Genomic DNA, 21,276 nt, shown 5'->3' on the forward strand with positions numbered 1-21,276 from the left:
ATGTGGCTAATAGTGGGATCCCGTTGGAGGTGACAGAAATGTTGGAGGATAATTTGTTGCATCTGCTGACTGATGGGGTGGAAGGTGAGGACAAGGGGGACTCTATCCTTGTTACGAATGGGGGAGGAGGAGCAAGAGCGGAGCTGCGGAATATAGAGGAGGCCCTAGTGACAGGGAATCTTTGAAAAGATAATAAGATCTTCCTGCATATAAAGTCTAGGTGTACTGTTGATTACCTTGAGGATTGGCAGATGGGATGTTGATACTTAGGACAAATCTCTCTTTACAAATTCCCTGCCATAAAAGGTCTCCTTCCATCAGCCTTCCTTTGGTTTTAGTTCAGAACGTTCCACTTCGCATGATCAACGCTGCAGCCTAGATGCCTATGCTCGGGTCATAGAGTGATACAGTGTGGAAACAGGCCCTTTGGCCCAACACGCCCACACCGGCCAACAATGTCCCAGCTACCCTAGTCCCATTTGCCTGCGCATGGTCCATAACCCTCCAAACCTGTCTAATGAATGTACCTGTTCAACTGTTTCTTAAACAATGGGATAGGCCCGGATTCAACTACCTCCTCTGGCAGCTTGTTCCAACCACCCTCTGTGTGAAAACGTTATCCCTCTGATTCCTATTAATCTTTTCACCTTCACCTTGAACCTATGTCCTCTGGTTCGCGATTCCCCTACTCTGGGCAAAAGGCTGCATCCACCCGATCTATTCCTCTCATGATTTTGTACACCTCTATAAGATCTCCCCTCATTCTCCTACGCTCCATGGAAAAGAGACCCAGCCTACTCAACCTCTCCCTATAGCTCACACCCTCGAGTCCTGGCAATATCCTCGTTAATCTTTTCTGAACACTTTCAAGCTTGACAATATCTTTCCTATAACATGGTGCCCAGAACTGAAAACATGCGGTCTCACCAACGTCTTATGGAACTGCAACGTGACCTCCCAACTTCTACACTCAATACTCCGACTGATGAAGGCCAAAGTAGGAGGGGGAGGGGTTGATAAACTGAACATTCAGGGGTACACAACGTGTAGAAAAGACAGACAGGTGGGCAGAGGATGTGGGATCGCTCTGTTGGTAAGGAATGATATTCACTCCCTTGCAAGGAGTGACATAGAATCAGGAGATGGAGAATCAGTATGGATAGATATGAGGAATTGTAAGGATAAGAAGACCCTAATGAGAGTTATCTACAGGCCCCCAAACAGTAGCCTCGACATAGGGTGCAAGTTGAATCAAGAGCTAAAATTGGCATGTCGCTAAGGTAATGCTACGGTGGTTATGGGAGATTTCAACATGCAGGTAGACTGGGAAAATCAGGTTGGTAATGGACCCCAGGAAAGAGAGTTTGTGGAGTGCCTCCAAGATGGATTCTTAGAACAGCTTGTACTGGAGCCTACCAGGGAGAAGGCAATTCTGGATTTAGTGTTGTGTAATGAACCTGATCTGATAAAGGGACTCAAGGTAAAAGAGCCATTACGAGGCAGTGATCACAATATGATAAGTTTTACTCTACAAATTGAGAGGGAGAAGGGAAAATTGGAAGTGTCAGTATTACAGTATAGCAAAGGGGATTACAGAGGCATGAGGCAGGAGCTGGCCAAAATTGACTGGAAGGAGGCCCTAGAAGGGAAGACGGTGGAACAGCAATGGCAGGTATTCCTGGGAATAGTGCAGAAGTTGCAGGATCAATTTATCCTAAAGAGGAGGAAAGATTCTAAGGGGAGTAAGAGGCACTCTTGGCTGACAAGGGTAGTCAAGGACAGCATAAAAATAAAAGAAGAAGTATAACATAGCAAAGAAGAGTGGGAAGCCAGAGGATTGGGACTCTTTTAAAGAGCAACCGAAGGTAGCTAAGAAGGCAATACGGGGAGAAAAGATGAGGTACGAGGGTAAACTAGCTAATAATATGAAGGAGGATAGTAAAAGCTTTTTTAGGTATGTAAAGAGGAAAAAAATAGTCAAGGCAAATGTGGGTCCCTTGAAGACAGAAGCAGGGGAATTTATTATGGGGAACAAGGAAATGGCAGACGAGTTGAACCGGTACTTTGGATCTGTCTTCACTAAGGAAGATACAGGCAATCTCCCAGATGTTCTAGTGGCAAGAGATCCTAGGGTGACGGAGGAATTGAAGGAAATCCACATTAGGCAGGAAATGGTGTTGGGTAGACTGATGGGACTGAAGGCTGATAAATCCCCAGGGCCTGATGGTCTGCATCCCAGGGTACTTAAGGAGGTAGCGCTAGAAATTGTGGACGCATTGGTGATCATTTTCCAATGTTCTATAGATTCAGGATCAGTTCCTGTGGATTGGAGGGTAGCTAATGTTGTCCCACTTTTTAAGAAAGGAGGGAGAGAGAAAACGGGAAATTATAGACCAGTTAGTCTGACATCAGTGGTGGGGAAGATGCTGGAGTCAATTATAAAAGACGAAATTGCGGAGCATTTGGATAGTAGTAACAGGATCGTTCCGAGTCAGCATGGATTTACAAAGGGGAAATCATGCTTGACTAATCTTCTGGAATTCTTTGAGGATGTAACTAGGAAAATTGACGGGAGAGCCGGTGGATGTGGTGTACCTCGACTTTCAGAAAGCCTTCGACAAGGTCCCACATAGGAGATTAGTGGGCAAAATTAGAGCACATGATATTGGGCGTAGGGATGGATACATGGATAGAAAATTGGTTGACAGACAGAAAGAAAAGAGTGGGGATAAATGGGTCCCTTTCAGAATGGCAGGCAGTGACTAGTGGGGTAACGCAAGGCTCGGTGCTGGGACCGCAGCTATTTACAATATACATTAATGACTTGGGTGAAGGGATTAAAAGTACCATTAGCAAATTTGCAGATGATACAAAGCTGGGTGGTAGTGTGAACTGTGAGGAAGATGCTATGAGGTTGCAAGGTGACTTGGACAGGTTATGTGAGTGGGCGGATGCATGGCAGATGCAGTTTAATGTGGATAAGTGCGAGGTTATCCACTTTGGTGGTAAGAATAGGAAGGCAGAGTATTATCTGAATGGTGTCAAGTTAGGAAAAGGGGACGTACAACGAGATCTGGGTGTCCTAGTGCATCAGTCACTGAAAGGAAGCAAGCAGGTACAGCAGGCAGTGAAGAAAGCCAACGGAATGTTGGCCTTCATAACAAGAGGAGTTGAGTATAGGAGCAAAGAGTTCCTTCTGCAGTTGTCCAGGGCCCTAGTGAGACCACACCTGGAGTACTGTGTGCTGTTTTGGTCTCCAAATTTGAGGAAGGATATTCTTGCTATTGAGGGCGTGCAGCGTAGGTTTACTAGTTTAATTCCCGGAATGGCGGGACTGTCATATGTTGAAAGACTGGAGCGACTAGGCTTGTATACACTGGAATTTAGAAGGATGAGAGGGGATCTTATCGAAACATATAAGATTATTAAGAGGTTGGACACGTTAGAGGCAGGAAACATGTTCCTAATGTTGGGGGAGTCCAGAACCAGGGGCCATGGTTTATGAATAAGGGATAGGCCATTTAGAACAGAGATGAGGAAAAACATTTTCAGTCGGAGTTGTAAATCTGTAATTCTCTGCCTCAGAAGGCAGTGGAGGCCAGTTCTCTGAATGCATTCAAGAGAGAGCTAGATAGAGCTCTTAAGGATAGTGGAGTCAGGGGGTATGGGGAGAAGGCAGGAACGTGGTACTGATTGAGAATGATCAGCCATGATCACATTGAATGGTGGTGCTGGCTTGAAGGGCCGAATGGCCTCGTCCTGCACCTATTGTCTATTGTTTAAGAGCCAAAAGCCTTTTTGACCACCTTATCTACCTGTGACTCGACCTTCAAGGAACCATTCACTTGTACTCCTAGAGATCCCTCTGCTCTACAACACTACCCAGAGGCCTATCATTTACTGTGTAGGTCCTGCCTTGTTCGACATCCCAAAATGCAACACCTGATACTTCTCTGTATTAAATTCCATCAACCATTTTTCCGCCCACCTGGCCAATTGATCCAGATCCTGCTGCAATTGTCACAACCATCGTCACTATCTGCAAAACCACTAACTTTTGTATCATCAATTTCCTTGATGCCTACGCTCAGGTCTTGGGAATGGGAGGAGGAGGAGACAAGGAGGTTAATTTTGCTGTGATCACACTTGCTCATATCCATTGTTTCTTCCAGTTATCATGAAGGCCCCTACAAACCTGCAGTTCATATACGTTGGTGAATGCAAGATTACCCTCACATGGACACCACCAATCGGCAAGAAACCAAACTACCTGGTCACAGTCCAACAGATGAGCGAGCCAAACCAGCCAGTCATCAAACAGCCTATTTCTAAGAATAGCTACGCTGAGATCACCAACCTGCGGCCGGGGTCCAACTATCGCTTTCATGTGTACACAATAGACCGCATGATCAAGAGCCGCCCGCTAATTGGGGAGCAAGCCACCAGTAAGTCTGAGCAATGCAAAATCAGACCAGGAGCCTGTTACAATTGTCTGTATCAACAGTTAAGTTAGGTATAGATGAAATTCTAGAATCGCCCCAGGGGAGTTCTGCTGCTACTGGTCTTGGAGGTGCACGGGTTAGCGCCGTCACTGGATTGGGCTCAGGCGGGATCCCATCCTCAGTTATATGGCATCTCCAATGCAATCGCCTAGGCTCCCTCAAACTGCAGAAAAAAGAGGTGTAAATTCCATGGTGCCATGTGCCGGCAAGCGAGAAAAATACAAACAAATTGACCTTGCGCATGGTCTTGAGTCTAGGAGAACCTCATTCAGTGCATGGAGAGAGAGAGACTTCATTCGCCTACTCTTACTGCCCTGAAAAGGAATCCAGCTAGCAAATTACTATTGTTTTGTCATTCAATTGGTTTTTAATGACATCCCCTTTATTTCTCTTGGTTCAGAGTACTTGAAACACGCAGCATTGCATTCCTCCTCTGTCAACAGGCTGGTCCTTGCTCCCCACCCTCCTGGGCTCCACTATTTCCAATTTTTTACGCTTATTATGAATTGTCCCAAGCAGACTGCACAGCATGATGGGATCCTAATCTGCATCACCAACAACCTACTAAGGGAGTTACAAGTGGGACTGAACACATGTGGGAATAGCGTTCAAGGAAAAATATCAATTTCTAGTGTGCTTTTCATGATTTCAAGATGAGCTTTACAAGAAAGTTTGGGCCAGTAACCATTCTTGTATATCGGACATAATATATCAGGCAATCTGCGTGCAGCAAGCTCCCATACGGATCACTGTCACTATACGTGATTCATTTTTATGTAGGGGTTCCCTACATAAAGACATGAAAATTATTTCAAGGGTTCTGCAAGGGTAAAAAGGTTGAGAAACACTGCCAGATAGTATAGGAGTGATCAAAATTACCAACTGTTTTCGGATGGTCAATATCGATGGTGTTGTATTGCGATCCTTGTTAGTAAGGTAACAGACTCGCGCTATGAAATCCTTCCGTACGCTTAGTCCAGTCCATATATCAATTCTTTCTTCATAACTTAAGTCATACATTTTATGACCATTGTTCTTTTATTCAGTACCACGAGAATTGAGATATGTAAGGAAAAGCAAAATAGAAAAAACAAAGCAAAACAATTTTTTCTTTGTGTCGCAAAAAGTATCTCTGTTCAATAACCTTTCTATAAATAGCAGAATATATACTCATGATAGGCCTGACATTGTAGTCCAAGAACTACAGACTGTTGGAACTAATATTCATTTTTCTTACATGAATGTAGAGCAACGCAACGCGTATGCGAATTTGGCAAGCATACTTTTTTTTGCTGAAATGTTGCATTATATGCCATATTTTGATTTTTTATGGAAAATTCTGAATTTTGGACATCAAAATTATGAATTTGTAAAATCAAATGTTGGGAGGTCTGGTTATGTGGTCATAATCATATCTTTGATGGTACCATTCATAAATTGACTGCTATACTTCACGCCCCCTGCAACCAAAACTGAACTCTTACTGCAACTGGGATTGGGATGGCCTGAGGTAGTGAAGGTTATTGTTGGATGGCATGCATATTTCTTCTGAGTGGTGTGTTGCTGTGTCTAAATCTTGCCCCAGTGATCACTACGGTCTCTGCTCCTCCACATTTTGTACATTGTTTCCATTGTGTGATTTATGACGTGTATTTCACTTCCCATGCAGAACTTGATGCTCCGACTCACCTGGACTTCGTAGGCATCACAAATTCATCTGTGCTGGTGACCTGGACTCCTTCAAGAGGAAAAATTACTAACTACATGCTCAGCTGGAACCCGACGACCAACAACAAACCCAAAACTCTCAAGCTCGGTCCAAGTATTACACGCCAAAAATTGAACGGACTGCTGCCCGGGACCGAGTACAGTGTTGCTCTTATAGCAAAGCAAGGCAACCTTGACAGCCCAAGGGTTCATCGTACTGTAACGACTTGTAAGTCCTTACCCCTTTGTGTCTCCAAACCTCAACATTTCTCCTCTTCCGTCCCTACCTGGCACCAAACACCAGCACCAACTATGCAACAGATAAACCCATTGCATTCTTCCTTTGGCTCAATGGCAGCCTTATCCATCCACAGGAGTAGAAGCTTAACATTTGCACAGGTGGGTGTGGGGTGAGGAGAGGAAGTGGTTTGCAATCATCATGCAGCTCATCCCACCCAGAATCTCAAATCAATGTGCAATCTTCCAAGATAACTCCTCATGATATTTCCTGGGTTAACAGCACCAGGCTGTGGAGGTTAAATGCCTTTGTTTGCTCTGCCACTATTTATGTCCACTGTTCCTCCCCTTGACGTCTCGGATCCAGCTATATTGCCATCTCCTTCCACTACATAAGGCAAACAATTCAATGGGAAGTTGGCCAATCTGTAGGTGAGGAGGGGTGTGGGGGTGATGCCTGCCTTCCCACGTACTAACAACTGTTCCTGACTGCCAATGGCAAGATCCGGTTTCTTTTTATTGTTAGCTACACCAGTTATTAGTTTGAAGAAACTAATTTCCCCCTCCAACCAGTCCAATTTCTTCAAAGTAGATACTGACCCAATATGGTACTGAAAATTTGAGATGACTAAATCTGCCCTTCACCCTACCTCAAAGAAAACTGAGTAAAGTCCATCAGAGATGTATATTTAATTCAGTTTATTTGTCTTTCACAGTGGAGACACTGGGGCCAGTACCTAACTTCAACACTGAGGTGTCAGACACGTCTATTAAAATTACTTGGAAGCCAATGCCCAGGGTATCATTCAAGGTAAATGATAACAAAGACATTAAGATTCTAAAACGTATGATGATAAAAGGGAGTTGGGTGGGTGGAAGTGAGAATACTTTCCTGCAATTGGGGGAACAGCAAGAACCAAGGCCAAAAAGATAAATATGTATGTGTTGGAGAATTTAGAAGAATGGATTATTGCGGTGAGTGCACTTCCTATTCTCAGTTGGAGGGATGGCAGAGAATTGCAGCAGATAGTGCTGCTACCTTACAGCTCTAGTGAGCTGGAGTTAGTCCTTATTCACAAAATGCTGGAGTAACTCAGCAGGTCAGGCAGCATCTCAGGAGAGAAGGAATGGGTGACGTTTCGGGTTGAGACCCTTCTTCAGACTGATGTCAGGGGGCGGGACAAAGGAAGGATATAGGTGGAGACAGGAAGACAGTGGGAGATCTGGGAAGGGGGAAGGGAAGAGAGGGACAGAGGAACTATCTAAAATTGGAGAAGTCAGTGTTCATACCACTGACCTACAAGCTTCCCAGGCGAAATATGAGGTGCTGTTCCTCCAATTTCCGGTGGGCCTCACTATGGCACTGGAGGAGGCCCATGACAGAAAGGTCAGACTGGGAGTGGGTGGGGAAGTTGAAGTGCTCAGCCACTGGGAGATCAGGTTGGTTAAGGCGGACTGAGCGAAGGTGTTGAGCGAAGCGATCGCCGAGCCTGCGTTTGGTTTCGCCGATGTAAAGAAGTTGACATCTAGAGCCGCGGATGCAATAGATGAGGTTGGAGGAGGTAAGAAAAACAAGTGTTTCCTCCAGTTTCCTGTGACATCCCAATGATGTGTATTGGGAAGGGTAAATGGCCACTGTAAATTGCCCCAAATGTGTGAGTGATAGAATTTGGGGGGAGTTGATGGGAATGTGGGGAAGAGAGGTTGCAGGGAAAATCAGTGGGGAATGGGTTTCCCTGTGTGCCGACATAGACTCAATGTCATAAGGGAAAAGAATTATAATGCGGTAGGTTCAAGTCCTCAGTCCAGTGACGAGCACCAAGTTTCATTGGCCATTCTTGTGCACAATTGATGGTCTGTTGCAGTTTTGTAGTTGTATATGTTTGCACCAGGAGTGTCTGCAACACAGCTTCAAAGGATAATTTGAAGAGATTCAATAATGACTTTCACGATGGAATTTCTTGAATAGCAGGGTTTTTGAGGGTGGACCCAAACGAATAAATAACACAAACACCGTGGACCTAACAGTCATTGCACTATGTTTGTTCACCATCTCATTTTGTTTTTAAAGGTTAGTGTCCGGCCCTCCCAAGGTGGAGAAAGGCCTCATGAAGTAACAACAGACTCCGGGAATATCGTCATCTCTAGCCTGACCCCTGGGAAAGATTATACTGTATCCATTACAGTGCTTGTGGATGATCAGGAACTGGAGAGTCCCATTGTCAAGAGCGTTGTAACCAGTAAGTCTTTGATCGAGGCCACTCTCAAACAAGAGTGCGAGATAATCTTCTTAGGCTCATAGGGTAATTACAGTTAGACTTGTTCCTTTTGCCCTTACCTGGCCAGTTCCAGCTCTATCTGCCATGGTAAACCATGCACTCCTTTAATACAAGGGCGGCCCAGTGGCGCAGCAACAGAGTTGCTGCCTTACAGCGAATGCAGCGCTGGAAACCCGGGTTCAATCCCAACTACGGGGGCTGTCCGTATGGAGTTTGTACATTCTCCTCGTGACCTGCGTGGGTTTTCTTCGAGATCTTCGATTTCCTCCCACACTCCAAAGATGTTCAGGTTTGTAGGTTAATTGGCTTGGTAAATGTAAAAGTTGTCCCTAGTGGGTGTAGGATAGTGTTAACGTGCAGGAATCGCTGGATGGCATGGACCCGGTGGGCCGAAGGGGCCTGTTTTTGCGCTGTATCTCTAAACTAAACTAAAATGAGTACCCCCTTGACTCCAACATTGGTGGGTATGCTGTGGTCTGCCTGGTTCTATGGCTTGCTATACTCCTCATGATCCTCATGACTTTACTACCAAACCATTGGTAACCTGCCTACATTGTGCCAGATCGTCGTCCTGGAGATGTTTCACTGAGCTGTGTTCCCAAATCTTCACCAGCTCAGATCCACACGTTTTGAAATTCTCACATCTAATGACCTCAGTGAAAACAAAACTTGAGCTGTTTTTTGTGCTGTTAATTGAGATGTTGCCAAATCCAAACCATCTTCCCCTAACCTTACACCAATGCCAAACCCCAACCAAGATAGGACATGGGAATGCCTCCTTATGCATATTGGAAAAAGGTGTCATGTGGTGGGATGAAACATGCCTCATAAATAAAGCAATATTGGGATATCATTCTGTGAACTGAATTATTTTTGTGCTCATGCAGAAATCTCCCCACCAACCAACTTGCGGATTTATTTGGAAAATGGGGAGAAGAAAGTGTATTGGGAAGAAGGACTAACACCAGGTAACGTTCACCAACAATTCGGGTGGTTTGCTTTTGGGCAGGGTTTGGGAATGGATTGAGCTTGGAGTCTTAGAAGTACCTTCAATATCACAGCAATGTCCTTGATCTAGGAGCTGTCCTGAATATCTGCAGCATTACACAGTAGCCAAGGTTTCAGAACCACCCTAGTCAATCTCCTCACCTCACAAAGCCCACAGCTATGATCTCAAATCCAACCGCAAGGGATGTGTTTTAAAAGATTGTAGCAGGTGTAGGCCATTTGACCTCTTGAGTATGCTCTGCCATTTCATAATTCCATGATGGAGCTACTACCTCTGTACCTCTAGCTCCAACTGCACCCCTTTACATTTCTTTATCCAAAATTTTCCTCTCTGATTCTCCCGCAGGGCTCACGTAGGTTTCACAAGCCTATCCCCGGTCATCAGAAAACTTTTGAGTGTTACAAGTGAGACCATATTTCCAGCCCACCATTTCCTGTCACGTTTTACAGCTTACTATTTTCACACCACCATCCTCCCCGCTAGAATGCGATGCATATGTTGGGCCAGTCACTCAGCTGCCTCCTTCCTCATCGCCGACCGTCAGCGAGAGGCCATGTCCGGAAACCCTTCTACACCAACCACCATAGCCCCATGGATATTTTAACTTGCAACATGACCCCTGTTCCTTGCCACTATCTGGCAAGCCATATCTCTTGTTCTTCAATGTAATTGCTATCCTTGCCTTCCCTGCACATGTATTCCATAGATTATGAGCCACATAAGCTTTAATTCTCCATAAAAAGGCTACTGTAACCGATAAAAGTGACATGTTGTAAAAGTCTCAACTCTTTACAGAGCATCCTTTGAAAATGAAACTCCCCTACTTGAATCAGTCTGGTTGATTCCTCCTGCCAGAACTGCCTTCGTTTATATGGAGCCATTGCACACAATAAGAATACAATTGTTGAGACTCTATAAATGAAAAAGAACAGTCATTTCACTGTTTCAAGGGAACTTGCTATGTGAATATTGGCTGCCATGCACCTTCCATCACAACAGCGACCACCATAAAAAGTAATTCATTGACTAAAACACTTTGAGCTTTGTGAGGATGATGAAGGTGCTATGGGAGTTTAGGCCTCATCTTTCATTCCAGCATTGACATATTTCTCAACTGCTTTAAAACAAGGCACCACTCACAACCTTTTGTGCCGCCACACAGTCGATTGTCTGACATCAGGGCAGGCACAACTTTGTTCTGCTCTTTGCCACCAGATTCTCATCCCAAAGGGCCGGTTGGAGACAAAAGGAGCTGCTAATGCTGGAATCTTGTGTAGAACGCAAAATACTGGAGTAGTAAAAAAACTGGGATAGTAGAAGACATTTTGATTGGTACAGGTGTCTGTTTTTGATTGAATGGCAGAGAGCTGAATGGCTGAATGACTTTATGACTCAGGAAAAAGGAGAGGAAGGGAGAGTTTTACCTGAAATTGGAGAATTTAGTGCCCATTTGTTGGGTTGTAAGCTATCCAAGCCGGCTGTCAGTTTATCAAGGAGCCACATCCTTCATGGATTTACTTCCCATTAACACGACTGGCAAACCCATATAGGTTTTTAAACTCCTGCAGTGTAGACAACAATCAGGTAATGGAAGCCTATTAACAGGTCTGTTCTTGATTCTGGGGCATTTTACATGGTGAAAAACTCTGCCCTGCCATTTTTTTACTGAAATATTCTATATGTCTGTTTCCATGTGTGTGCATGTGATCCAGGTCTCACGGGCTATCGAGTAAGAGCTACTCCAAAACCAGGCCAACGTGGTAACCTGATGGAGGAGATCCTGAAACCTCACATCACTTTCTGGACCATGGACAACTTGACCCCTGGCATTGAATATGACATCAGTGTTTATAGCCTCAAGGGCCCGTTGCAAAGTTTGCCACTAACTGCGGAGATAATCCAAGGTAATTGAGATAAAGGGCTGGGCTTATGATGGTTGTGTTTTGTCTTAAACATAGATTTGACAGAGACTGATACACTGCAAGATTCGACTAAGGCAGACCCCTACCCTAGCTACCACCACGCTTGCTTTCTCCCAACTCCACAACTGAAGTACTCGATTTTCATGCTTAAAATGCAGGTGCCAAGACCACAAAATGGCTTCTATTGACAGCTGGGCTTATTTTATTTGCTTCAGTTTTTTAAGCTCTGTCGTCTCGAGCTGTGCCTTTCACTAACTTGATCATTGGCAATTGAAAGCTTTCCATTACGTTGTAAAGGTGATATGAGGAAGATTCTGAATGTCTCTTATATTGTCAAATAAGGCATCATCCAAAGTTTGGAGGCGGTTGGGAACAGTTGGAAAAAGGCAAGTGTGTTATAGTCTGCAATAGGTCTGCCCAACAAACCACTTGCTGCGCCTCATTGTCTGACTGTCTGCTCTTGAAGGAGAGGTTTGCTTGAATGATGGTGTTTGGTCACTGTTGGGAAGGATAGGTCTGTGCAGAACATTTCTTCAGCATCACTTTGAGGATGACACCAAGCAGTTGGTTGAGCCATGGTACAGAGGAAATCCTACACATTAACATGGAAATATCTCCCAAGAATTAAACCCCACAATAGCAGACTGCCTGTGTGGTAGTCAGATAAACTGCAGATTCTGAAAATCTAAAATAAAAATGGACAATGCTAGAAACACTAAGTAGGTCAGGCAACCCCTGTGGAAAGAGAAAGAAAAGTTAAAGAGTTGGTTCTGTAATAATGGCGTGTATTCCATCTGCACAATTAGATCCTGTTGCATATCACCTTTTGAACGCTTGCAATCTTCACTCTTTACAAACTATATCACGCTGTGCTGCATTCGTTTTTTTTTTGTTTTGCACCTTTAATGCTTCCTTGTTGCCATTCAACCGACCAGAAATCCCCCAACTCACTGACCTGACCTTCGTTGACGTAAGTGATTCGACCATCGGCTTGAGGTGGACACCGCTTAATTATTCGGTCATTACTGGCTACCGCATCACGGTCATAGCGGCGGGGGAGTCCGTTCCCATTTTTGAAGACTTTCTGAGCGCATCGACAGGATACTATACTGTGCACGGCCTGGAACCTGGAATAGATTACGACATCAGTGTCATCACTCTGATAGAGGGTGGTGGGAGTGTTACAACTACTCGGAAGCAGCAAACCGGTGAATTTTTCAGCTCGTTTTTCTCCTCATTCTAATACCCCCACCCAGCATCAATTCTCTCGCGGAAAACAATGGCGCTGGGGTGTTTTTTCCTCCACCTGCACTTTTTTTTCCCCCATCCAGCACTCCCCAACCCTCCCCAAAGTGTGCATGACATCAGGGTGGGCCTGAGATGGATGTCTGGGTATTGCATGCTAGAGCGGCATTGGCCATGGCACCCAACAGAGGGGTTGCACATTTTAACGTAGGAATCGTGTCTTCATACAAAGTGCGGTGGAAATCTGCACCCCCAGGGAGTGGGCATAGAGGGGCAATTGAAGATTGTGGAAAATTGGCGGCACGGTGGTGCAGCGGTAGAGTTGCTGCCTCACAGCGAACGCAGCACCGGAGACCCAGGTTCGATCCCAACTACGGGCGCTGTCTATATGGAGTTTGTACGTTCTCCCTGTGACATGCGTGGGTTTTCTCCGAGATCTTCGGTTTCCTCCCGCACTCCAAAGATGTGTACAGGTTTGTAGGTAAATTGGCTTGATTAATGTGAAAATTGTCCCTAGTGCGTGTAGGTTAATATTAAAATGCGGAGATCGCTGGTCAGCGCGGACCCGGTGGGCCGAAGGGCCTGTTTTCGCGCTGTATCGCATAACGAAACTAAACTAAGATGGGTCTGAAGAAGGGTCTCGATCCGAAATGTCACCCATTCCTTCTCTGCAGAGATGCTGCCTGACCCGCTGAGTTACTCCAGCATTTTGGGTCTACCATCCATTTAAACCAGCATCTGCAGTTTTATTTTCCTAAACTAAGATGGGGTTGGTTTTGTTTTGAGAAACTAGATGACCCAATGGTAATCGAGGGCATGAACCAAGCAGTCCATTCCTGTTAAATACTTAATTTAGGTAAAATTAGTAAAGCCTCTCCCTCCTAAGTGACTGACCCACCTGATGTGAAGCCATAGTTTTCATTCTTAGCTCAGTCGGTCCCTGCTGTCCATACCCGATTCCCAGTTCCCACACTGTTAAAAAGCATTTTTAAGTTGAAACGTGATGCTTGAAAAAGGCTGAAAAGAGTAGCTTGCAACCTTGCTGCGGAAGCTAATTGGCCCCATCTCTCCAGCATGTGAGGCGGATGGGGCACACGACAGCTGGGCGAGGGATGGATAGGGGTCTGAATGTGGGGTTAGGTTTGAAAATGCACGACGGCTAAGAGTTTGGGTGTGGTTTCCAGCTCCTTTCTGTGAAGACACGGCTCTGAAGGGGAGATGTGTAAACACCCCCGCCCAATGCTTCCTTCCAAGGAAGTGAATGGCCCAGTGTTTGGGAGTGTGTGCATGCAAACCCAACGGTCTGTCGGCATGTGTCTGTGTTGGTCGAGCTCCTTGTTCACATCTAGAGCTGTCAGTGACCCTGTCCATTCCCTCCTAGTGGTGCCACCTGCTACCGACCTGCGGTTCACCAATGTGGGTGCAGACAACATGAAGGTCAACTGGTCTCCACCAGCCTCCATTGACCTCACCAACTTCATCGTACGTTACAGACCAGTGACAGATAAGGCTTCCACCAACCGCAACATCCATTCACGCAGCAGCATGGTGGTCCTGACAGGTGGGAGCACAGCTTCAGGGATGGTGCTATATACACATGTCAGCGTATACACACACATGCTCATTTGTTGGTTTGTGTTTGTGAAGGTTGGAGTGAGTGTGTATCCAAGTGTGTGTGTAAGAATAAGTGTGTGCAAGAAAAAGTTTGTGTGTTTGTGCATAGAATCATTTGAGTGCATATATAGCTATGTGTATAGAATGGTTGCTTATGTGTGTAGTCGTGTGTCTAGTGTTATCCATACAGTGGATAACTTTAAATTTTCGTCTAATTTTTCAATGGAGAGAGGAAATTTATTGGACTGGACCACTGGGCAGTGTCTTATTGTCTGGTTCTGGGTCTCTCCCTCTCCCACTGGTGTAGTGAGTTCAGGACTCACTCCTCCTGCACCTATTTTCTATGATATCGCAGTTAATCTCCTCTCCTCACACCAGCATGGTGGCCTAGTTAAAAGCACTATGGGACTTAATTTCTGGGGGAAGGTGACAAAGCCACATGATGAATGGCTGCTTGGCCCAGTGATCTCACTGCTACCACAGACCTTGAAACAGAATTCCCTGACTGAAGCCCTCCATTATGAGAGTCCTGAACTTAGCCCTGTCACAGCCAGTGGGATCCCCAACCCTTGCCTTGTGCACCAGCTCGTCAGTCCACCCGTTTCACCTTCCTGATGGAGCAACTTGTCCATAGGTACATGGTGTCAGATCGTCTGGGAGCTCATTTACAGGTTTTGTATTCGTCCTTCAGGATCTAGGCATCCTTGGTTTGATGTACTCTAATGAGATTGTCTGTTCCTCAGATCTCCAGCCTGGTACTAACTACATGGTGCAGGTTGTCTGTGTGATTGATGATAGGGAAAGCGTCCCATTGATTGGAACCCAGAAAACAGGTAACTATTGTTCCAGGCCTCAGCTGAGCTGGGTGGGGAGCAGGACAGAGTGGAGGGGGAAACACAAAGGCTTGGGTCTTCTCTTGCTTTCCTCTCTACATTACCTCTCGCTTCCTGTCTACATTACCTGGACATCCAGGCATGCATGGGGAGGATTAATGGAACGTGAAATACCCAAGGGGACGAGATATACACACATATACACACACACACACACACACACACATGCATACATCCATACATACATACATGCATGCATGCATACATACATACATACATACATACATCAGGAGGGTGATTTATAAGCAAGGGGCAGACACACATGTGTACAATAGATTGCATTATAGTAAGGGATGATTAGAAGTCATTATCATTGTCTGATATTGTTCATTTTAAAGGCCAAGTAAAAAACCATGGTGTTTGGTTCACCCTTGGCTTTGCAGAATGTCCCCTTATTGCTTTCAATGGAACTGCTCTTCTGCATCAATACAAACAAATATGTGCAATCTTCCATCCCAAAAAACCTCACCGTCTTTTTAAAGATTTCCCCCAGCCGTTTTTAGAGAAGAAAATCCCAGAAATTCAGGGCTGGTGCAGCTTCTCGGATCTGAAGCCTCCCACCCTCGTAAATCTTTGTTCTGGGGGCTCCGTTTCTTTTTGTTAATCCGAAGACGAAGAACGTATGCAGGTAGTTATTCCCAATAAATCCATCAGGTGCACCAACAATGCCACAAGCATTTTCCAGTCTGCTCCACTCTCTCCCTGAGTTAATTTCCCTTGAGCAAGGGTTGCCGAGAGGCGAGGAGCTTGTTATCCAGAGTTTCTGTTTGACAAACGGACAATTCCAAGTGTATTTGCTGTAGAAACTGAAGGGAAATAAGACCCAGATTTGCTGGGAGTGTGTGCCAAGTGAGGAGCCATAGTGCCCCCTGGTGAACACCGACATATGTCAGCCACAAGTTACTGCTGGGTGTGGACTCCAGGATTGCGGTCCACCCCAACTGCATCTTTCTCAGGGTGCCAGCTGTACTACAGTTACGATGAAAGTTCGTGGCTGTGAACAGCTGGAGACTGATCCAAACCTCAGTCTAAATCTCAGTAATTCCAATTCCTTGCTTTCATAACTCTTGGCTCGGAGTGGTCTACAAACATATCCTGCACTATCATAGCTGCTGTGTGGGAGTGTTCACAGGCCCAAAATTGTCCATGATGTTCCTGCATGATGAAGTAGGTTCAAGGCACCAAGTGGCCACTACTGTTCTGAAGTCATATGCTCATAAGTTACATTTAGTAACCTGCAGGTTGGAAAAAAAACAAAATGTTAGAGACATTCAGCATGGCTGACAACATCTTTAGACATACAGTGCAGAAACAGTCCCTTTGGCCCACCAAGCCCATGCAGACCAGCGATCGCCCTGTACACCTACACACACTAGGAACAATTTTACAACGCCAATGGCAATTAACCTACAAACTTGTAAGTCTGAAGTGTTGGAGGAAAATGGAGCACCCAGAGAAAACCCACCTGGTTTCAGGGAGAAAGTACAAACTCTGCACAGACAGCACCCATAGTCGGGATCGAACCTGGTTCTCTGGTGCTGTAAGGCAGTAACTACTGTTGTGTCGCTCTGTGGAGAGAAAATGTTTGGGTAAATTCCGAAGAAGGGACTTCTTCCTCTGTTTTTCTCACCACAGATGCAGCCTGAACTGTGGAGTGTTGCCAGTATTCTCTTTTTCTTTCAAATTTCCAGCATCTGCAGCTTTATGATGTTGAAGAGAGACTTAATTTGGTAGCAGATACTTAGGTGGGAGATGATACTAGATAAGGGGCTCCATGTTTTAGCTTGCTTTAACCCCTGCTTTTTATTTTTGTGTCACAGCCATCGACTCTCCAAGTGGCATTAACTTCTCTGATACCTCCACCAACTCCTTCATTGTGAACTGGCGTCCACCTCAGGTCCAGGTCACTGGCTTCAAAGTGCAGGTGCAGCTTGAGAAGGGGGGGGCGGTGAAGACAGAGCGGGTGCCAGGTACCCGCACATCCCACCAACTGACCAACCTACTGCCCGGCTCAGAATACATCATCAGCATCTACGCCGTGAGGGGCCCGCAGGAGAGCCTGCCTGTGGTCAGACAGCACTCCACCAGTAAGTGTAGGGTACCCACCTGTGTGGGTGTTTGATTCAGACAGTGTACTGTGTGTTGGGATTCCCTGCAGCCTTGTTGTTGGTGGTAGGTGGGCCTCAGGGTAGGGCCGCAGGTTAGCTGTGCTCTGCAGAATGATTTTCCAGCTGGATAATCTTCTTTAGGGGGTGGGGTGGGGGTATGCGGTTTGGAAACACCACTATCCTTTGGGCTGGCATAAGAAATTAAGCCAGGCCCCACCACGTGTTGGTTGAATCCATGCTCGAATGTGAGAGTGTGATGCCTTCCTAGGTTAATTATCTGGGATGGCTCCTGGCGAGAAACACAGACGTCTTGATTCCTTGTTGGGTGGAGGTGGGGGTTCTGTGGTAGTCAAGTAGCTTGTCCTCTTGAGCATTGGCAACTGAGAAGAACTGGAAAGTACAATGATGACAGTGAAGACATGATTTGTCTACATGGGGAAAAAAAAGCTGGTGGAACTTGGCAGGTCAGGAAGCATCTCTGGGGAGCCTGGATGTGACATTTCGGGTCAAGACCCTTCTTCGGAGATGTTGCCTGACCTGCTGAGTTACTCCAAGCACTTTGACTGTTTTAGCAAACTAACATCTGCAGTTCCTTGTTTCTATATTTGTCTATGAAACCTGCTAATGTCAAATAACTGCCTTAGTAATGGCCTGGCCAAGAACTGGCCTCTTTATTGGCACTTTGAGCACTGCAGGAAACTAGCAAGAAATTGAGACCATAATGAATTGTGACCATGAGGGAATGCAGCACTGTTGAGACTGTACCTTTCAGAAAGGACATCAGGAGTGGCATTAAAGATCCCTGGGCAACTTTGAAGAGCCAAAGAAGGTTTTCAAATCAAATTTATCACTCAGCCAACGTCACTGAAACAAGCGGTCTCACATTTGGGCATTGTTTGTTGCATGCTGTGCATTGTTTGTGACCTTGCAACATGGCTGCTCTTCAATGACTTCATGTATGTTGATTGTAGTGGCCTGAGTTCATGGGAGGTGCAATAATAACCCAGATCTTTCCTGCATATAAACTGGTGTGGTCTTGTGTCCAACAAGCTCTTTGTGGCTCTCTCTAACCCACGAGAGGGGGAGGTGGGCAAATACCATACTTAAAAGGTTCATTGCACCCACCCTCCACATTGTGTGCAGGACTTCCCAGGCTGATTTCATCGTGAGAATTGTCTAAAACAGCCAGGGTAGAGGGTTGGACATTTAACACTGATTAATTCCACTGTTTTTTCTCCACTTCCAAACCCACTCCCTGCTCTGCAGTCTCAGACTCCCCAACCAACTTGGAATTCACCACGTCTACACCTAACAGCCTAACCATCAGTTGGACCCCACCACCCTTGACTGTCAGATTCTACCGCATCGCCTATGGAGAGACTGGTAGGTCCTGGCTTACTCCCCAACCGACCTATCGGCAGAACATTCCTATATCTAATGTCATCAACGGTGACGGAATACCGGGCCTTGGGAGTCTCGAACTAGAACACCATTCTGGCACCACACTAAACCCCGATTGTCGGTGCAACAAATGCAAGGCCAATACTAGACCCAAATGGGTTAAAGTTTTGGGGACTTTGAACCTAATGAGTGCTCTCACGACGATTGCGGAGATATTGAATCTTGGTCGTGCTCGTGCCCAGAGTGGGGAGAGGGTGGATATCGTCACACCTTGGTTTTATGTAAAGGTGGGTCCACCGAAGAGTTGGAGTGTTAGCAGGGATAGAGGTAATTGGGAAGATGAAAGCCCTTAAATTTTGGCAGATCACAAAATAAACCTTCAACTTGCCTCGAGTGGTTGATGAAATTTCGTACACAACTCTTTGATCCATTGATCTGAAAACCTGAAACAAGCTGTCATGTGGGCCTGGACCTCATAATATGGTAGCAGTGACCTTGAATTGTGCCTTAGATGTCCATTCAAGGCCAGTGATTCCTGAGTTTCCGATCACTGCATGTGAAATAAGCAAAATCACACAGTTTCTCATTGACAGTCTCACGCCCGATGTTATAGTCACTGCGCATTATTTTGTTCTAAACCCCCTCTGCCCCACAACAGGAAGTGGCAGCCCAGTGAAGGAGAGGATGGTGCAGGGATCTGAGTCAACGGCCACTATCACCGATCTCCGCCCAGACACCCAGTACACCGTCACTGTGTATGCCGTCACCGGCCGTGGTGACAGTCCGGCAACCAGCAAACCCGTCGTGGGCACCGAAAGGACAGGTAGGAGGATGGTAACGTGGGAGGCCGTGCAGCTCATCGGGTCTTGCCATCTCCCACTGTCATTTCTCGCATGTCCATCAACTCTCCCAGGATACGTTTTGCCACCCACTCACACAAGGAGCAATTTAGAGTGGCCAATTAACCAAGCCAACCTGGGTTAATCCTGCTTTTGGAAATATGTCCAGAGAGGATAGATTTTGTGGGAACACAAAATCCAAACACCCAAAGAAAGCCCATGTCGTCACCGGTTGAGGTGAAAACTCCACACGGATAATGCTGTATGCCAGGATTGAACTTGGGTCATTAGAACCGAAGCAGGAATAGTAACTGCTGCACCACCATGTCACCACAATGGTGTTAATCTGTGATGGCGTTAAATCGATGGAGCAAAGTAAGATAACCATTGGCAATTTCTCCAGGGATGGATATTTGAAAGATCTATATATTTATTTTCATTACCTTACCATTCACCACACAAACTTTTTTCCTCAAATCTTTACCCAATTCCACTTTGAAACTAGCTATTGACTCGTGTGTTTGTGTTGCCCCTTTCATCGTATTCCTCATTTGGCAGAAACGTCTTCCACAATTCCCTTCCGGACCTTTTACTTTTAATCTGTATTAATATATAATATAAATTCAGTAGACAGACTATCTGGTTATTAAGCAACAGAATGCTGGAAGAACTCAGCGGGTGAAGCAATATCTTTGGAGGCAAATGCTGCAAGTCAACACTAGATCGAGAGTAGTAAATGGAAGGACAGAAGATTGCTAATGCTGAAATCTGGACCAAACAAATTGAGAGCTGGTGGAAGAACTGAGAGAAGTAGGCAGCATCTGTGGAAGGAAACGGGTAGTTTTGGGTCAGGACCTATTCACCTCCACAGGTGCTGCTCAACTCACTTTACTCTTGGCTTCACACTATCTGTTCTTGCAAGATGAACAACATTCTTGTGCGGCTTGAACCTAAAACATTAACTTTTTCTCTATCCAGCATGATCTCTGCCTGCTGTTTAGGTGAGAAGCATGATGTTTCCCCTGTTATGGGTTTTCTAGAACTGCAGGCAAAATAAAGGCTCAGCCATTCAGGATAGAGTTGTGAAGAAATGTATTTGCTTAGAGCGTGGTGAATTTTTGTAATTCTCTACCCAAGAAGACGGAGGCTGTCGTTAAATGTATTCAGGGTAGAGCTCGATAAGATCTTGTACATATTAAGAGAATGGAGGTTATGAAGTTAGTGCAGGAATGTAAAAGGAGATCTAATTGAGTTGGGAGGCAGACATGAGAGGCCAAATGGTCTACACCTGATTTGTTCTTCCTGCTAGAAATCTGGAAAAAAACCCAGTAGGTGTTGGAAAGACTCAGCAGGTCAGAAAGAATGGGATGGTTTTAATTCTACTTCTGTTTCTTATGATTTGCTGCTGTCAAAAATAAGGGTGTCATGGTATTTTGACACTCTGATAACCAGTCCAAACAGGTTGTTTCACGGAAACAGGTTGGAGGTTGGGAAAGGGCTCCTGCCCTGAGCATCACACT

General features: G+C 45.5%; 1 protein-coding gene across 3 annotated transcripts in view; it reads left to right on the forward strand.

Moving 5' to 3' along the window:
* LOC144595870 (fibronectin-like) overlaps positions 1 to 21,276 on the forward strand; it is a 114,421-nt gene that overhangs the window by 42,316 nt on the left and 50,829 nt on the right. For all 3 annotated transcript variants that reach the window (XM_078403679.1, XM_078403677.1, XM_078403678.1), the window contains exons 19-29: positions 4,173 to 4,445; positions 6,172 to 6,438; positions 7,163 to 7,257; positions 8,518 to 8,686; positions 9,613 to 9,693; positions 11,447 to 11,638; positions 14,283 to 14,462; positions 15,259 to 15,348; positions 17,229 to 17,495; positions 18,783 to 18,899; positions 19,576 to 19,740. In XM_078403679.1, coding sequence (XP_078259805.1) covers positions 4,173 to 4,445; positions 6,172 to 6,438; positions 7,163 to 7,257; positions 8,518 to 8,686; positions 9,613 to 9,693; positions 11,447 to 11,638; positions 14,283 to 14,462; positions 15,259 to 15,348; positions 17,229 to 17,495; positions 18,783 to 18,899; positions 19,576 to 19,740 — 1,896 coding nt within the window. The remainder of the gene's footprint in view (positions 1 to 4,172; positions 4,446 to 6,171; positions 6,439 to 7,162; positions 7,258 to 8,517; positions 8,687 to 9,612; positions 9,694 to 11,446; positions 11,639 to 14,282; positions 14,463 to 15,258; positions 15,349 to 17,228; positions 17,496 to 18,782; positions 18,900 to 19,575; positions 19,741 to 21,276) is intronic.

The sequence above is a fragment of the Rhinoraja longicauda genome, chromosome 8, assembly GCF_053455715.1.
Source record: "Rhinoraja longicauda isolate Sanriku21f chromosome 8, sRhiLon1.1, whole genome shotgun sequence".
NCBI classification, from domain to species: domain Eukaryota; kingdom Metazoa; phylum Chordata; class Chondrichthyes; order Rajiformes; family Arhynchobatidae; genus Rhinoraja; species Rhinoraja longicauda.